This window comes from Lagenorhynchus albirostris, chromosome 2, assembly GCF_949774975.1.
Source record: "Lagenorhynchus albirostris chromosome 2, mLagAlb1.1, whole genome shotgun sequence".
In the NCBI taxonomy this organism is placed as follows: domain Eukaryota; kingdom Metazoa; phylum Chordata; class Mammalia; order Artiodactyla; family Delphinidae; genus Lagenorhynchus; species Lagenorhynchus albirostris.
This window is the reverse complement of record NC_083096.1, coordinates 856042-874101: the sequence shown is the minus strand read 5'-3', so window position 1 is coordinate 874101 and position 18060 is coordinate 856042. Positions and strand designations below refer to the sequence as shown.

The 18060-nt window shown below is 50.0% G+C and overlaps 1 protein-coding gene across 1 annotated transcript; it reads left to right on the top strand.

Annotated features, from left to right (window-relative positions):
• Positions 1–6721: 6721 nt before the first annotated feature.
• TIMM17A (translocase of inner mitochondrial membrane 17A) lies at positions 6722–18060 on the top strand. The gene is made up of 6 exons (XM_060126240.1): positions 6722–6790; positions 10097–10196; positions 10330–10393; positions 14476–14604; positions 15343–15453; positions 17578–18060. The coding sequence occupies exons 1-6, from the start codon at positions 6765–6767 to the stop codon at positions 17661–17663; spliced, it is 516 nt and encodes a 171-aa protein (XP_059982223.1). The 5' UTR covers positions 6722–6764; the 3' UTR covers positions 17664–18060.

Below are 18060 nucleotides of genomic sequence, written 5' to 3'. Positions count from 1 at the left end.
CCAGCAGCCAATAAGGCCCCACGACGGCCCGGCCCTGAAAGGAAAGGCCAATCCCCGGGCGGGGGCGGGCCTGCCTCGCTGTCAGAGCTGTTTGAAACTTGAGGACATTCCAGGGAATCTTGGAGCGCTGTGTGACCAAATTTAGCACAGAGCATTTAGCCTTTTAAAGACAAGGGGGCCACGCAATGAGAAAAAGATATAATACAAAAATGCAGAGGCTGGCAGAAGCAGGCGAGAGCCACGGAGAGCCAGAAATGCAAGCAGACAGGACGCGGGCTTCACGAGCGGCCAGCCCCAGGCCTGCCCTGTTCGAGTGCACACGTGACGCCTCCACCCGGGGTGGACGGCGCTGTGGTCAGCACGTGCTCCACTGACTCCTTTCTACTGTATTTGGTAGTGTGCTGGGGACTCCCCAGTGTCTACAGCCCCAGGAAGGAGCTCGATTCCAGGACCCGAGCCACCCGGCCGTTCTCTCCTGCCGAGGAGGGCCCAGCATCAGAGGCCCCCGCCTGCCGTGGCCACTTCTTGCGAGCGAGAGAGAGAGAGAGAGAGAGAAAGAGAGAGAGAGGGAAAATAAATCCCCACTGTGTTCCTAGACTGAAAACTGGCAGGCTGTTTGGGCAAGAAACTGTGAGGTGCAGTAGGTCAGGGAACTCTGACAGGGCTGTCGGCCTCCACGAGCTCTTGGGAAGAGGGTTCCCACCTCCCTCCGTCCCGTCGGCTCCTTCCTCTGCCGGGGCACCTCCTGTGGGGGCAGCAGGAGGGGCAGCAGGACCCCACCATGTGTAAATCTGGGGAAATATAACTGGGCTGTTGGGAGAGACCCTATTGCAATGGGTCTGGCAGGTTTCGTGAAAGGGCTTTCACTGCTCATCCCTCCTGCTGCCCTGCACAAGGCGCAGGGACATTCAATCTCCTGCCACAAAATCCCTCTAGAAGCCCTGCTGTAACCCACTGCGTAGCGCCTCCGATCTTTCCTGGCGTCGGTCCACCCTAAGCCAGAGAGAGGCAGTCACCCATCGGCATCCCTGCTAACGCGAGGGATGGTCTGGGAGAAAAACTTGGCCCTGGCGTTGACCGCCGGCTGGTCCCGCTTCAGGAGGAGCTGGGGCTGGCTGGTGGGACTGGAGGGCAGAGGCGAGCAGGCGGGCTGACGGGAAGCAGGAGGAGGGGCTTGGGGGCTCCTGGGGTTGTTTCTTTTCAGAGGCGGGGCGTCCGTGGGCGAGTCGTGAGCATGTACTGATGAGTGCGGACCACGTGGCAGGCACCGGTCCAAGAGCAAGGGATGAAGCTAAAGGATAGAAAATCCATGTGGTCCCCGCCTTCCTGGAGCTTACAGTCTCCCAGTGAAGACAAGTTAATAAACAAGTAACTGCGAACACTTTATGAAAAGAAAAAGAAGAGTTTACAAAATGCCTCAAAAGAGCAGTGCAGGGGCCGCGGGGAGCACAGCAGGGAGGCTGGTTTCACGGCTCAAGCTCGGGCTCCCCGGGCGGCCGACCTGCTTAGGTCCTGGGCTCCCTGCTCAGCCCACGTGGGATTCTGACCCAGCCGCCTCCTCCTCTGAGAGCCAGCTTCATCACCTATAAAACAAGGACAGCGCTGGTGCCAGGCTCGGAGAATGGTTGTGAGCGTTACACGTGAGCCACGCGGTTGACACGCCTGACGGGCAGTGGGCACACAGTCACTGTCTGTAGGCGTCATCATCACTCACTTCTTCTCCCGGCCCAGGTTCTGTTCTCCACGCCCCACCTCCTCGCTCACCTTTGTCTTTCCGTCCTTCAGCAGAAACCACCTTCAACACACACGCACGCATACACCACACGCGTGTGTATGCACACTCGTCTCCTCACCTCGTTCTCATCATTCACTCATTCATTCATTCAAGGGTGCTATGTTTATATCTCACCCGGCCAGGCGCTATAGGGGGAGAGACGCAAGAATAATTACAGTGTGGTCATTCTCTTTTAAATGTGTCATCTATTGAGGTAGAAAACTCCACGTACTAGAAGGCAAGGTGAACCAGGAGAGCAAGAAGCAACGGCCTAGAGCCCGAGGGAGACACGTTAACCTCGTGGGGAGGGTCAGGTGGCCCCCAGTGGGCACGCCGAGGCCTTGGGCTGGCCTGGGGCTCCAGGGCGCGTGGACAGAACTGTCTCCCCCCAGGCCCTCACGTCTGTCGGCCTCTGCTCTCACTTCCACCCAGAAGAGGCCTGATCTCTGGGGCCACCCCAGCCAACCTCTCGACCCCGCCAGCTGAAAGCAGCTCTTTCCAGCCCCCGGCGACTCTCCCTTCTCCTCCCAAAGTCGAGTCACTCAGCCCCGAGCCACCTGGTTTCAGCAGCCAGTCTCCTCCCCCTGGTTCTAAACTCAGAAAACAAAGCCAGAGCTTCCACACTTCCAGGCAGGACTCCCAGCCTCCCAACCAAAGGTTTCTGCCCAGAAGCCCAGCATGTTCTCTGCTTCGGTCCCACGATGCCAAACAGCTGGCTCTCCTGGTGTGACTCGTCCAAGGCCTTTTGCTCCTAGAACCCAGGCTCCGGGCGTAGCCCGCAGACCCTGAAAGCCCAAAGGCATCACCTGTGGGGCCGGAGGACTTGGGCCCCTGCGGCGAGGGACCACTGCCCCACGCACTCTCCAGGGGCAATGGTTATCCACGCTCAGAATCCACTTCCACCCAAAACAAATTCATCTTGAGTATCGGGATTATGGGATGGCCTTGTCCCCAGAGAAAACCCAGCATTGCTGTGCTAGACGGACGGGAAAGGGACCCCAAACTCTGGCCAAAACCTGTGTACGTGTCGGGGGACAGGGACCAGAAGCAATTAACTAATGTTTAGGGTGGCTCTCGGCTGGCGAGTGGCCCCAGGAAAGTCACATTTTCAGGAATACAGGGTGGCAGCATGGTGTAGCAGATAAGGCCACGGGCTCAGGAGTCGAATGACGTGGGCTCAAATCTGAGATGTGTGACTCTGTGTCAGCTATTTAACCTCTCTGAGATGCAGGAAATGGAAAACGAGAATCTTGAAAGTACCTTGAGAAAAAAACATACTGCACAGGGTTATGAAGGTATTAAATATATCAAACAAGGTGATGCGCACAGAGCGCGCGGCACAGCGTCACACGCTGTAAGCACTCAGTGTTCATGCTCAGTATACGACCACACCAGCTTTCTCCTTTTCAGGGAGCCTGGAGGTCTCTCTGGAGTAGCAGACTTTGTCTCTGAAGCAAGCCGCCGGCCTGGCCCCGCGCCTGGGATGGGCAGAAGTGGCCAGAGGATAGCTCAGAGACAGACCACAGGCCGGACACGTCTTCCTGCAAGGAGGGCAGGGGGAGGAAAGAGGGCAGAAGAGAGACAAGAGACTGCCTCCTCTCCCCACCCACGGCGCCCCAGCCCGGCTAAAACCCCAAACAGGCCCCAGTCACACACTGGAAGCCCAGACCCAGAGCTGGCTGCGGTACCAGCCTCACTTGTCCACGGCAATCTGACGGGCCAGGCGGGGCTGGGGGTCTGGAGCCATGTACATGGCCTGTGACCTCCTGCTGTGTGGAGCTCTTGAGGTCCCCAAACCTCTGGCTCAATGGAGCCCAGCCCACTGGGGGCCAGGACCCCCTAAGTGGCAGGCGCGTTCTGAAAACGTCCACCCCTCTCCGAGGGTGCGGTCTGGGTGGAGAGAAGGGTTCCTCCCTCACGCCCCTCACCCAAGCTGCTTCCAGCCTGTTCTTCACCCGGTGAGCTCACCGTCTACGGAAAAGACAGAATCCTTCTGGAAGGAACTCCCTCAACTACTTGAATAAAGTAGAGAAAACTTTAATACATCATTACTACCTGCAAGGTAGACAGTCTGCTCCAGGGAGGGGAGGGAGAGAGCTGTCCCTTCACTATCCTGTAGCATAAATACACCTGCTCCAGAGGAAGTCATGTCTGGAGCTGTCCCAGGCGACCTGCTTACAGCAACGCTCTCGGACAGAGGTGAGCTTCTGATGCTCGGATGTGTAGAAACGGGAGAGGTCTGTGGAGGACTGTCTCCCAACACACAGCAGACCCTCCCTCTGGCTCACACCACCTCCACGGCCGGGAACTTGATCCCCTGAGAAAGCCTCCTTCTCCCGCTTCTCGAGTTTCCTACCCTCCCAGTGGGACCAGCAGCCCACCTGGTGACAACGCTGAGTCCTTCGTGCTCCAGCGCCTCGTCGCTGGCATCCCCTCTCCCTCCGACCCCCTCACCCAGCAGAGTCCTCCCAGTCTTCAGGCTCCAGCCTGACTGCTCTTCCCCCAGGACCCTTTTGCAAGCACACGCCAGCCGCCAGGGCTCTCTCCTGTCCGGATGCCTCTAGCACTTAGCACATTCTCCGTCACATGCTGGCATCTTATAATTTTGACCCGACACCTATTTCTCAAGGGCTTATTCTTTCTCTCCAAGTACTTTTGAAGACCCTGAGGGGAGGAACCACATGGATACTTTTAGTATTCTCTGCACTCCAGTCCTCACACTAAGGCAACTCTGAGCACAGGGGAAGGGGCTTACAGTTGATTTGGGATTACCAATCCCTGTTACTTTCTCGGTTCAGCACAACCTTTGTACCCTTAATATCTATCAAATGGCCCTGTCCCCGACCCTAGCCTCTGAAAGTGGTCCTTCCCCAAGAAAAAAGACAAGTTCTACTTGTCCAAGAGCAGAAGACGAAGGAAAGCTCATTGTGGGGTGAGGGACGGACGGGGTGGGCAAGAGGCATAAGAGTCACTGCTGGACCCGCCACCTCACATCCCTCCACGTGGTTTCTGAGGGAGGATCTTCCTTCCTTCACTTTGTTGGGTTGGGGGAATCTCAGCAAAATGGGCCCCGGGTCACAGCTCTTTCAGTTCACACAGGGAGCTGCTTTCCCCAAAGCAACACCCGGAGGACCTGGGTTGCAGGGTTCCAGTGCAGCCTCACACTGGGCCCAGCACACTGACTTTCACCAAACGTGTCCAGGGGTGTTGGGTCACCATCTCAGACTCCCCTCCCCTTCAGGCCAGGTCCCTCTCAAGGACCCCACTCCTTTCCTCTGTTGGTCTTGACGTCATTCCTTCATGTCTCTGACCGTTCAGCTCTGCAGACGTCTTGAAGACTCACTACGCTCTTTTCTTCCAAGATGGATAGGGATATTTTCCGGGGGTGTGGGGGGCACGGGGGCAGCTTCCTTCTCTAGCCAAAGGCCAAGTCCTAGGCCTTGCCCAGACCCAACTGTCTGTTCCATCCTGTTATCTGCCGCAGTTACAGAAAACAGAAGGTGAGAAGTCCAAGAATGCTTGCTGGCCACGTGAGCAGTGCCCTCCAAAATGCAAGGCTGCTCCAGGAGAGGGACTGTTGGGATGAAGTGAGCCAGGTAACCAGAGCCTAGAGTCTGGCCCTGACTCAGCTTTGCAAACTCAGCAGCTTGGTATGATCACCGTTCCTGGTGACTGCTTTGATTCAAGGGAACCAACCTCACAAGAGGTGAATGCATAAACCAATATAAACGTCGAGTGGACAGGAACAGTTATGAGCATTCTCTCTTAAAGGAAAATCCACTCAGAAACCAAATAACAATCAGAAGACTGCATAATGAATATGGAACAGGAGCTAAGGGATATTTCCTCTGGGTCCTGGTGAGATCAGAACCTCATGAGAACGCAAATCTCTAGTTACTGAAATACTTCTGCCCGCTAGGACCCTTGCTGCCTGGTGACTCTTTCCAGGTCCCTGGTTGCCCGTCTCCCACATTCTCTTCAGGCTGTCAATTAATTAGGTTGAAGCGTTCTTAATCACAGTCACATTCCAAATAAGCCCTCTTGGACTTAGGCATCCAAATCACAGGACTGGTTTGAACTGTTCTTTTCAGTATGAGACACATTTTACTGACAGTCTTCATTTGGTTCTACGGAGGGTTCAGTTTATTTGCTCACCTTATTTCCAAGATTTTGGAGGGAACGTCACTCTTCCTTGCAGTTTCCTATTATTTATTACACTCACTTTCCCAGGAAAAAAATATATACAAGTTTTAAAGTCAACCTCAAGAGTGCAGGGTGGGGAAGAGGTCCCGTAGCAGCTGTCACATGACAGGTTTTGCCGGCTGCAAGCTTAAAGGGCCCGGGGTCCTCAGCCTTTTGCTACCTCTTCTCTGAGCTAAACACCCCTCACGTCTCCCGGTGATCATTTGGAGTGCGGTCTGAAAGAGGCTTCGTTGTCGCTGTCCCTCACGTCGAGGGCCCCCACGGGACACGAAGCTCCAGATGTTCACAAACATTTATGGAACATCCACTACAGTCCGGCCCCGAGACTCTAAAGGACTCGGGCACTGCCCGCCCTAAAGAAGCTCCGGGTAGTCGGTGGGGCTTCACCAACTCTGACGAAGTAGGCAGCATTTAATCCACACTTGACAGCCAGGTACTAGAACAAAGAAACGTGTTCGGGAGTTCTAGGAACCCTAGCGGAGCAACACCAGGTTTGTCTTCGGCCACGCCCCGCGGCTTCCGTGACGGGTAGCTCTCAGCACCTGGGCGCCCCGGGCGCCCCGCCCCCGCCCCCGCCCCCGCCCCCGCCCCCGCCCCCGCCCGGAGCCTTGCCTTCCGCCCGGAGCCCCGCCTTCCGCCCCGCAGCCCTATTCCCGGCTCCCATTGGCTGCGGAAGGAGGCGGCGAGCCAATCCCCGCACACTTTAACGCCCGCCGCCTGGGATCACTTCCGCCGCCGGGCCAGGCCCCGACCCGCTCGCCCGGCATCGCGGAGCGGCGGAATCAAGATGGAGGAGTATGCGCGCGAGCCTTGGTGAGCCAGCCCGCTGCCCGCCGCCTGCCCCTCTGCCACTGCCCGGCCCCCGGAGCGAGGCCGCTCTCAGCCGCGGGCTCGGCGGCGCCGGGGGCCGTGGGCACCCGGGCGTGAGCAGCCGGCTAGTCAGCGGGGGCCGCGGGGCCGCGCCGGGTGACCTTGCGGCAATTCGAGGGCGCCCGGGCTCGGCTGTGTGGCCCCGGCCCCTGCCCGGCCCGCGGGTCGGGAGCAGCCCCTCTGCCCGCCGGCGACCTTGGGCTCGTCCTTGCGCTAGGGCGGCTCGGCCTGCGTGGGGAGGGGGCGGTGCCCGGGAAGGGTCCGCGTGGGCGCGGCGGCCGCGGTCCGGGCTGGGGTTTCCCCGTGGGGTAGGGGCGGCGCGGCCGGGAAAACGGGGAGAGTAGCGTGTGTGAAAAGCCGGCGACGGGGGTCCGTTCATTCGGCATTTAGCGGGGGGTGGTGGTGGTGGTCTGTGCCCCGCGCTCGGTCGGTCCCAGGAATGAAAGCATAGAGGAGTCAGGCACGCACACAGTTGAAGGCTTCGGAGGTCATGAGTGAAAAATCACATCTTGTTTTTTGGGTTAACCACCTGTGTTTTTTGTAAGAGCAAGAACCAAGGTGTTGTCCAGCTGTGTGTAAGGGCCCAGGGCTTTACATTCTGACTTTCCAGCATTAGCCATGTTGCCTGCTTTGTGCATTTTTTCCTCCCTGAAATAAGATACAGAGTATGTTTAAGCGCCTCCCAGCTCTTTAAATTTATCTTCTCCAAAGGTAGTGGTCCCCCTTCCTGGGTTGTGCTCAGGTGTGCAGGACTCAGCATGCTGTACACTGCTGTTGTCACCTGCTCTTGGGTATGATATCGTGAAACAGGTTGGCATGAGGGGAAAATACTTGACTTTCTTGGGTTAAAGATGTTATGGGAATCATAAATTTTCATCTACTACTAAATTAGGTGGCCCCTTTGCTTTCTCAGTACATATGTCCTGAAGCAGTACAGTCAGTTGTCTGGTTGGTTTTATACTCAAAACTGCTTTGATCTTCTGGACTACCCTGTTTTTGTGAAGTCATCCGAGCTCCAACTATAAGCGTCTTTCTCCTCCCTCTGCACCTGCCCCAACACCATAGGCAGCCTGAATTCTTTCAAACCTTCCACCTTTCATTTCCTGTTGTCAGGATCTTACCTGGCATCCTTAATGCCTTTTACAGTAGTTTCCTAACTGCTTTCCTTCTCTTCAGTCCTTTTTAATACATCATAGGTACTTAATCGTCCTAAATACTTTTTAATCATGTGTTTTGTTTTCAGAAGCCCTAGTCTATAGGATATAGTGGAAAGAATTTGGGGCCTTTGGCGTACTAGATTTTGTATTTAAATTGGTTCTACCAGTTATTACCTATATGACCTTGGGCAAGGTACTTAATCTGAGCTTCTGTTCATGTATAAAATGGAGAGGAGACAGGGATACTCTTCTGCAAAGTTAAAAGATTAGGGAGTCTATAAGAAAATAAGCTAGCTTTCTTGAAAATCAGGTTATTTGCACTATAAGGCACCTAAAACATAGTTGATACTTAGTAAATGATAACTTTAATCTTGTGGTTAGTTATTGGTTCCCTGTTGCCCTGTATCTGTCTGGCATTTACATTAGAGTCTGGCTTCAACCTTCCTTTTGTGTATCCTTCACTTCCCTGCAGGAACCTTGATTTAGCCAGACTTAGTTCAGAGACTGTTTGCATCTTGCCGTTGTTTTGGACGTCCTCTCTTGCAATCCTGCGGCTGCTCTCTGATCTGAATCCTGCTGTTCTTTACTGATTTTTTAAATACTCATTTTCATTCTAACTGATTATAGGATCATTTAGGATCGATCGTTTAGAGTTAGTGACTCTCCTTTGTCTTTCCTTTTTACTTTTTTTTTTTTTGGTCGCAGCACGCAGCTTGTGGGATCTTAGTTCCCCCACCGTGGATCGAACCTGGGCCCCGGCAGTGAAAGCACCGAGTCTTAACCACTGGACCACCAGGGAATTCCCTGTCTCTTTACTTCTATTAATGTTTCTACCATTTTGAAGAAATTTTCCTAATCCTTTTTAGTCTCTCAGAGCACTGCTTCTCAAACTCTTAAAGTGAAATCAAGTCACCCGTGGATTGTGTTAAGCTGTGGACTCTGATTTAGTAGGTCCTGAGTGGGACCTCCCCAGAGCCTGCATTTGTAACGAGTTCCCAGCCCCGAAGCCTCAGGCTGACAGTTGGAACATCTGCCGCATGAGATCGTCATTCTGTACAAACTCCTCATTTGTGTTAGACTTGGAAAGGACAAGGTGTTTCGTATTTCTATCTGGCAAAGTGAGAAATTACTTATTATTCAGATTCTTCAGCAGCAACGATGCGCTGAACTCACACGGTTACTTGAGCAGTTGGATTGCGCATAGGGTCATTACAGCATTTTACCCTTGAGGCTGGAAAAGACATTTATGAATTGAATTATTCACAGACTTGTTTTTTTTTTCCTTCTTTTGGCCATGCCGCGAGGCTTGCGGGATCCCAACCAAGGATCGAACCCGGGCCACCACAAGTGAAAGTGCTGAGTCCTAACCGCTGGACTGCCAGGGAATTCCCATTCGCAGACTTTTTAAGAAGCCAGATTCCTAGAAGAGTGGTTCTGTTCTACTGATCAGATTACTCATGTCGTCGTGCTGCATGAGTTAGGGTGCTGCATTTGGAAGCCGGGTCTACACATTTAACCTCTGATTATCAGATGTTAGAGGTTACTAATGTGTTAAGTGGATCTGATAAAAACTTAAGTTCCAGATGCTAACTTGGACTCAGTAAACCCAAAAAGAAGTTTTAAAATTTAAATAATGTGTCTTCTTCTGCGCCTGTTGAAATTTTATTCTTTGGGTCTCAGCTTTAAATTTTGCTGCAGCTGGAGAGCTTTCCTTGGTCCCCCAGGCGACTGGGTCACTGTTGACTATAGTGTAATTTCCTAATGCGTGTTTTTTCACGCATTGTTTTCACGGTGCCTTAGAATAGATGCACTAGTAGTTGAGCAAATGAATAAAGTGCTGTGAACAGTAGGGAGTTGAAGCCATTCAACTACAAGTTCATTCCCTGTAGCTTAGAAGACTTGGGCTGAATAGATGTGGATCTGTTTAGAATCCTTAATCTTTGTCTGTATTTTATGGGCCAGATGTTACTGGTTGCAGTGAGCCCTGCCCTGGAATCTGTTGTATATCCCTTATTAACAAAGAGGGTTATATGGTTTATAAATGAGAAATACGCTCATCTTTTTTCTTTTTTTCTCTCTTTCCTGTTCTTAGCCCCTGGCGCATTGTGGACGACTGTGGTGGGGCCTTTACGATGGGAACCATAGGTGGTGGGATCTTTCAAGCAATCAAAGGTTTTCGCAATTCTCCGGTGGTAAGTGGGTGAATGGTCTCATATCATCATTACTTGAGACCCGTTTGCTAATGTCACTTGGGCCCCATCAGTGGGTTGGAAATGTGTTATACTCCTAATGTATTTTTGGTTGCTTCCTTTTGTTTCCTTATAGGGAGTAAACCACAGACTACGAGGGAGTCTGACAGCTGTTAGAACCAGGGCTCCACAGTTGGGAGGTAAGCAGAATGTTTCCATTTGTACTTCAGATGATTTTTTTCCTATTTTTTTGAAGATGAAATTCTGTTTTTTTTTTCTTCTTTTTTAGATTATACCAGTTAGTGATTTTAGTTTGGTCTAAATAACAGCTTGTCACAAGTTAGTATCTATGCGAATTCTCGATTTATGATTTATTTGGAAAGTTAACTTGAATTGTTGCATCCATTTGAAACTCTGTCCTTCAGAAGCTCAGTGCAGTTTTGTTTCTGCTTGGTTTCATTTGATTTTCTCCCGTTATCCAGACAGTGTGTCCACAGCTCAGGTTTGTGAGGGTCAGGAGTGATAGCTTCTGGGTTAGCATGAAACTGAAGAGGATGTGAACAGAAGGGTTAGGGTGTGTGAGAGGGACTGATGGAAGTCATGGGGCTCCCTCCAGGTTTAGCTTTGGACATTGTGCCGAGGTCAGTGCAGAGGTGGAGAACGATTATGTCCATCACACTCTTTAAGCTTGGTAATTAATTCAGAAGCTGGGAGAAGAGAGAATAAGAAATCTGGGAGCTTATATTTGCTTGCAAAGATACAGTCAGGCTGAAGAGACCACATATAACACGTGAAATGGATTTAGCACTTTCAGTCGTTCCTTAGTGATTTTGTGCATCAGAAGAAATAATCTTCTCTTTGTTCTTATAGCATTTGTTTTCTTTAGAAGATAGTAGCCAATGTCTGTTGTTTATTCAGTGCCTGCCATGTGCCAGGCACTCCAGGTGTTTCACAGGATTATTTTATTTAGTCCTCCCAGCAACATAGGAGGTGAGTACTATTATCTCCATTTTCCAGATGAGGAAATTGAGGCTCCAAGGGTTGAAGTGATGGTGTATCTGTTTCCTGTTTTTCTCCCTGTAATAATTGTACACCCTGGAAAGTAAACAGTGACTAATTTTCCTTTGTTTTAATGGTTACCGTGTTGTTTAAGAGTGATAAGTAGTAAAAAAAAAAAAAAAAGAAAAGAAAAGTACACACCAAACCCTGAACCTTCGATAAATGCAGAAGTCATACAGGTTTACCAGGTTTCTTGAGAGGCTGCTTCTATCGCATGCATTTTCAGTGAATAAAAAAACAATCAGGTAACTGTCACAGTCAAGAAGAGCCTAAGGAGATAAGACTACTAAATGTTATGAGGTGTCCTGGAACAGAACAAGGCCATAAAAACTAAGGAAATCTGAATTAAGTATGGACGTCAGTTAATAATGTGTCAATATTGGGTTGCTGTGACAAGTGCACGGTGCTGATGTTAGATGCTGGGGACACTGGATGTGGGGTATGTGGGAACTGTACCATCTTCACAGCTTTGCTGTGACTCTGAAACAAGTCTAAGAATAAAGGTTTGGTTAAAAAACAATCAGGGTGAAATAGAGGAAGAGTATGTTGTGGTGTGAGTGAATTGGAATCAGGCTTTTTAAGGAAACTACTGAGGAATCTTCATGGAGTCTTGAATTTTAAAAGTACTGGGATGGGCTTCCCTGGTGGCGCAGTGGTTGGGAGTCCGCCTGCCGGTGCGGGGGACGCGGGTTCGTGCCCCGGTCCGGGAAGATCCCACATGCCGCGGAGCAGCTGGGCCCGTGAGCCATGGCCGCTGGGCCTGCGCATCCGGAGCCTGTGCTCCGCGACGGGAGAGGCCACGGCAGTGGGAGGCCCGCATACCACAAAAAACAAACAAAAAGCACTGGGATGGCACTTGCAGTTTAATTGAGTGGGCGTTTACTGAGCTCTTCCAGTTAAGCTCCTGGGAAAAGGCAGTGTGGGAAAGTCATAGTTGTGTCCTGAAAGGTCTTGTATTTTCATAGCAGAAATAAGACATGCTTTTGACGTGTCCCCATTATGCTTCCAGCCTTTCCTTGCATTTTGGAACAAGATGTTCCAGGCTCATCTTGTACTTTCCCTGCCTGAGTGTAGAGTCATCCGTCCCCAAGGAGCCCTGCTTCCTTCTAGTTGAGAATGGTACTTAGAAGCCAAAGTCTGGGCACTAAGTGTATCATTGCTGTGGGGCATTGCTGTTCCCAGGCCTTCTTAGGAATGTACTGTATATCTATGAACACACACCACGTACACGTACATACACAAGTTTATATCTGTGTTTCTATATATCTATATGTATTAGGAATCATGGGTTCACACTGATACCTCTCAGTCCAGTCCAGCCCCACAGGTTCATTCTTCTTTCTCTTTTCATATGAGTACTTGGGCTAGGGCACCTCGTAACAGGCCACCCTTCCACATGGGCACACTGATCTCCATGCTTGGGAGTGTCCTTCCTGTGGATGCCTCCTCGCCCTGCTCCGGCTGTGGCTGCCCACACGGGGCCAGCCTTTTGTGTGGACTCAGTCTCCACTCTCATCAGCCACCATAGCTTACTCTGGCAGTCATTCGTGGGGTGGGCAGATATCAGATCCTTGTGAGGGAGTGGGAGAGCCTTGTTTGAGGAATTTGGTGAGATAATTCTAATATACTGGACATATCTCTCTCCCAGGGCACAGAGCCACTGAGTTAGGACAGACTATTTCATCTGTATGTAGCATGTGGTATTTAGTGTTGGGCCGAAAACGCGGAGGCGCATGCATAGTTTATTATTTATTTTAAAACATACTTATTTGGCTCCTCCGAGTCTCAGTTGCGGTACGTGGGATGTTCGTTATGGCATGCAGGATCTTTTTAGTTGCGGCACGCGGGATCTTTTTCTTAGCTGCGGCACGCGGGATCTTTGTTGCCACGTGCTGGATCTTTAGTTGTGTCATGTGGGCTCTTTTAGTTGCTACATGTGGGATCTTTAGTTGTGGCATGCGGGATCTTTAGTTGTGGCATGCAGGATCTTTAGTTGTGGCACGCGGGATCTTTTTAGTTGCGGCATGTGGGATCTTTTTTTTTGTTGCGGCACACGGGATCTTTGTTGCCGTTATGTGGGATCTTGAGTTGCGGCATGTGTGCGGGATCTAGTTCCCTGACGAGGGATCGAACCTGGGCCCCCTGCATTGGGAGCATGGAGTCTTAACCACTGGACCACCAGGGAAGTCCCTCGTGCATACTTTAACTGGTTGTGTCTGCTGGATTTAACTCACAGGGTGAGCTCTGGGGAAGGGTGCTGGTGATGGTCTGGTTCAGGCAGTTGGCGGAACCCAGTTTATTGTCCTTATTGACACACCCCTGCTTCTGTGAGGTTTCAGAGGGTGAAGGATAACCTGACAAGGGCTCCTCAGTGCAGTTTTTCTTTCTTTAATCTTAATAAAAGAACTCTTCATAGAGTGTAAGTCATGTGTATTCATTTTAGAAGATTTGGAAAATAAAAGCACAAAGCAGTGAAATCGTCTTGTTATCATCTGTCACCCAGAGATGCTGACAATTAAAATCTTGGTGTTGCCTTTCTGTGTTTTGTGTGTACTTATACACGTGTACGTGTGGGTGTTTGTTTTTTATTTCACAGAATAGTCACTGTGTTTAGGAGGAGTTTAAAGTGCAAAGTAATCTGATTTAGGGTTGCTTTTAGTTTCATGCTTGAGGAATGAAGGATAGAAATGAGAGAGGAAAGGTAATTCCCATTCCCTCGAAGTTCCATAATTCAAACTGTTTGTATCACCCTTTTGCCCTTTATGTGTATTGCCTTACGCCTGTAGTACATCCCAGAATAGCCCGGTTTCTTTTGTGTTCACATCGGTCATTTTCGTAGAGCAGGTGCTCAGTGGCACTGACTGAAGAAAAGAAGAATAGAGGTAAGGTGATGAAAAGAAGGAAGGAGGACACTTCTTAAACAGATACACACTCTTCTGAAAGGGGGTTTGAATGGGTTTAGCCCAACTCTTTTAGGCCTGGCTTATTTCTTTTAGGCTTTGGGCCGTTGCTGATTTCCCTGCTGATGTAATACAAACCAAGCTTTATTAAAAAGATAAGTATTCTGACTCCTGTTCGGTGCTTATTCAGACTTGCTTGCATGTGTGTGTGAGAGTTTCAAGAATATAGTGAGTGTTGTTATTTAAGCTTGTTTCTGACTACTACATTTAAAGGCTAAAATATAAAAAATGAAATTTATTTGTTTTGTTTTTAAATAAAACAGGCAGCTTTGCCGTTTGGGGAGGCCTGTTTTCCATGATTGACTGCAGTATGGTTCAAGTCAGAGGGAAAGAAGACCCCTGGAACTCCATCACGAGTGGTGCCTTAACAGGAGCCATCCTGGCAGCAAGAAGTAAGCAGGCCTAGACACACACATTGAAGCCAGCCCCTGCCTGCACTTAGGGACATCTGTAATAGACAGACGGAGCACTGTGTAACTTGGTGTAGTGTGAGTGTATATGGTGATTTGGGGGGAAGAGTAAAAGGATCTCTTAACTTGGAATGTTGAGGACGAGAGAGCCTGGAGCTCTAACCAGTAATCACCATGGTTAAGAGCAGTTCAGGTTCTGCTCCTGCCACTTACTAGCTGTGTGACTGGGCAGTTTCTCTCCTCAGCCTCTGGAATTAATTATTGTACCTGTCACCCAGCATTGTTATGAGTGAAGAGCTTAGATCCATCTTCTGGGTCTTTGGGACAGACAGCAACCTAGGATTCCTTTGGATGTAGTGGGTGAGCCCAGGAGTCAGCACCCTCTTCTGTGAAGGGCCAGGTAGTAAATGTGTGGGCTTCGTGGGTTGTGAGGGCTTCCATCACATGTACTCAGCTCTGATGTCATGAGCGCAGCCTAGACAATACGTGAATGAACGCGCATGCTGTCCCAATACAACTGTATTTCCACCAGCAGGCCGTGGGCTGGATTTGACCTGCGGGCCATAGTTTGCTGACCCTGGTCTTGGTCAGCGAGAAAGGGGGTTTGGGGTTTGGGAACGGGGAGTAGCATGGAGCCCTATGGACAGGTCTTTGCTTTATGGTGTCTTACATTAACCTGGATTTCTGTTAAAGTAATCTCTCTGTTCTCAACGTGCTCAGACGGACCAGTGGCCATGGTGGGGTCAGCCGCGATGGGTGGCATTCTGCTAGCTCTCATCGAAGGAGCTGGTATCTTGTTGACAAGATTTGCCTCTGCCCAGTTTCCCAACGGTGAGTCGTCTTTCTGCCTGACACCACAGCTCAGACGTTTGAAATGGTTTCCCGATGCCTGCTCAGATGTGGCAGTTTGACATCTCTGCATCACACGTGAATACGCCGTGCTTCATGAGGGTTCTGGCTCCGCACGGGTGTGGGTGCAGTTAGTTGTGTTTCATCTCAGTAACAGAATGCTTTGGCTGATGACTTGCTGTCGATCTTTCCTTAGAGTTCTTAGGTTTTATCAGTGCTCACTTGCTCATTCTAAGAAATTGCTGATCATTTCAGCGGTGCTGGAAGAAGGGTCCCTGCAGACGTGGAACAACGATGGCCGTCAGTCGCCAGCTTTTCACCGCCTGTGTGTGGGGCACTGCTGTAGCTGCCGGGGGCAGTGGGAGCGTCAGGCTGACACGCTCACAGATAAATGAGGTCATCTGGTTGTGCTGCTTCCTTGAAGAAAGTGAAGTAGCAGGAGAAGGTGACCCGTGGTTGGGGCTCACTTAGGGCCGGAAGGAGGGTTCTTCTGAGACGTTGGTGATGTAATGCGTTGCTCCTGTTGCTCCTGCCTGGTGCAGGGAAGGTGAGATGCTGGGCGGTTAGTGGTCCACAGGTGGTCACGACGTGGCCAGGGAATGTCTGCTCTGCGGCCAGCGTGTGCAGATGCTTGTAACTTAGAAAACTTGAGCTGTCTAAATGGGACTGTTCCTTGGCATTGGAAGGGAGCAGAAAGACACCGAGGGTCGTCATGGGGAAGAGCCGACCCGGCGTTTGGGGAAGAAAATACGCAGAACGGTGTGACTGGTTGGAAGTTAGTTTTGGAGCTTGGAAAGGATTCGGCATAGAGTGAGGGACAGGTGACGGCTCCTGGTTCGATTTGATTCCCTGAGGCACCAGGCGAGGGATTCGGTGTCTTTTGGGCGCGGTTCTGAGGCCTGCTCCCTGTGGCCAGTGGGTGACCCGGGTGGCTCCTGGGCCCTCGGTCCTTGCCTCTGCTTTCAATCATTATTTCTCACTGAATGCTCTGTTGTGATGGCCACTTTCTTATTTTGCTTTTTAGTTTAGCACTTTAGTGTGAAAGACTTCACATAAGACGTGAGAAAAGTTCCATGTTTGCAGAAATTCAGAAATGGATAGAACAATAACTCGGTCACACTGTCTTGTAGGATTTAGCCTTGTTTGCTGGGGTTTCGGCTTCTTTCCTCGGAAGGAGTTCTCTAAAAAGAAGTGCTTTTTATTTTAGACAGGAGGAGTGTTTCCGAAAGGCTACGTGGGGGCAAAAATCTTTGAAAAGCTAATCATATTTTTCCAGTTAACTTACATGAAAGAGTTCTTTAAACAGAAAGATGAGATAAAACTGTATCGAAATGGTAACAGTGGTTATTTTTGGTTTATCTTTTTCACCCAGTGTCTTCTCCAGCTTTCTGTAATGAACAGATATTTTTAGAATATAAAAAAAAAATCACTGGAGTAAAGTATTGAAAGAAAGCCCTCTTTACCACTGTCCTCTTTCTCTCTTCCTTCCAGATATTTTTTAGTCTGCCTCAGTTTCCCTGAAGAAAAGAGGAGTGATTATTCCCATTAAAGTCTTTTTTTTAAAGAGTCACATTTTTTCTTAGCTCACAGGCCGTCCCATCCTTTGAAAGCAAATACTACAACACTTAGTTCTGCGCAAGCTAGGGGATGGCGGTGTCTTCCCATTTCAAGACCCATTCCTTACCTAGTTGTATAAATTGTATTACTGAGTTCTCTTGAAACGTGACTAAGGTACTTAAACTTTGTGAAAATAATTTTAAATAGCTACTGACAAATACATCAGGAGGTGTGAGAGATTCGTCCAGTCCTGATACGGCAGCTTGTTCAGCAGTTGCATTAAAACTGGCGTGTTGTTTCTTGCTGTAACTACTCCATGTGACTTCGCTGGCGTAGCGTTTGAGAGCTGCTTGTTCTGGAGGAGGGCCGCCAGGCCGCCGGACGTCAGCACGCGCTCTCGTGGGAATCGGGCAGCTCGATAAAGAAATTCAGGTTACAGCTCTGATGTAGCACTTTGTTTTCTGAGTTGACTGATTTGCTCTTTACAGAGACTTGTCCCTTTAAATTACATAATATTCAGGTGGTGTTTAAATTCCCTCTTAATTGCAGGTCCTCCGCTTGCTGAAGACCCCTCCCAGTTGCCTTCAGCCCAGCTACCATCCTCACCTTTCGGGGACTACCAGCAATACCAGTAGGGCCTCTCTCCCAGGACTTCTGTAACAGAGTGAGCTGTGGTTCAAGGAAGGATTTCAGAAGATCAAATTCAGTCTGTTTTGAAAACTGTAGGTGGGACAATTATGGCCAAATAGGCTGTGAAGAGACATTTAGCACATTTTTCTATTTAAAGGAATGGGGGGGGGGGCGGGGGAGGGTCTTAAAAGATAATACATTTATTTATTCACACTTGGATTGCGTTTGTGATCAAAATAAATGTCTGAAATCTTTAGAAGGAAAAGCAGTAAGTGCTTGAAGGACCAGTGGCAAACGGCAGTGAAGCATGACCATCATTTCCTCGGGGACCTCTCTGCCTGGTTTTGTTCTGTCAGTCAAACAATAAAAAACGCCAGGAGATTGCTCTTTCTATTAAGATAA

Bases quoted from the DNA above. Each gene is read 5' to 3' on its own strand.
- TIMM17A (XM_060126240.1), top strand. From the start codon at position 6,765: ATGGAGGAGTATGCGCGCGAGCCTTG. The intron at 10,394-14,475 runs GTAAGCAGAATG...TAAATAAAACAG, and splicing joins CAGGGCTCCACAGTTGGGAG to GCAGCTTTGCCGTTTGGGGA. The intron at 15,454-17,577 runs GTGAGTCGTCTT...TCTTAATTGCAG, and splicing joins CTCTGCCCAGTTTCCCAACG to GTCCTCCGCTTGCTGAAGAC.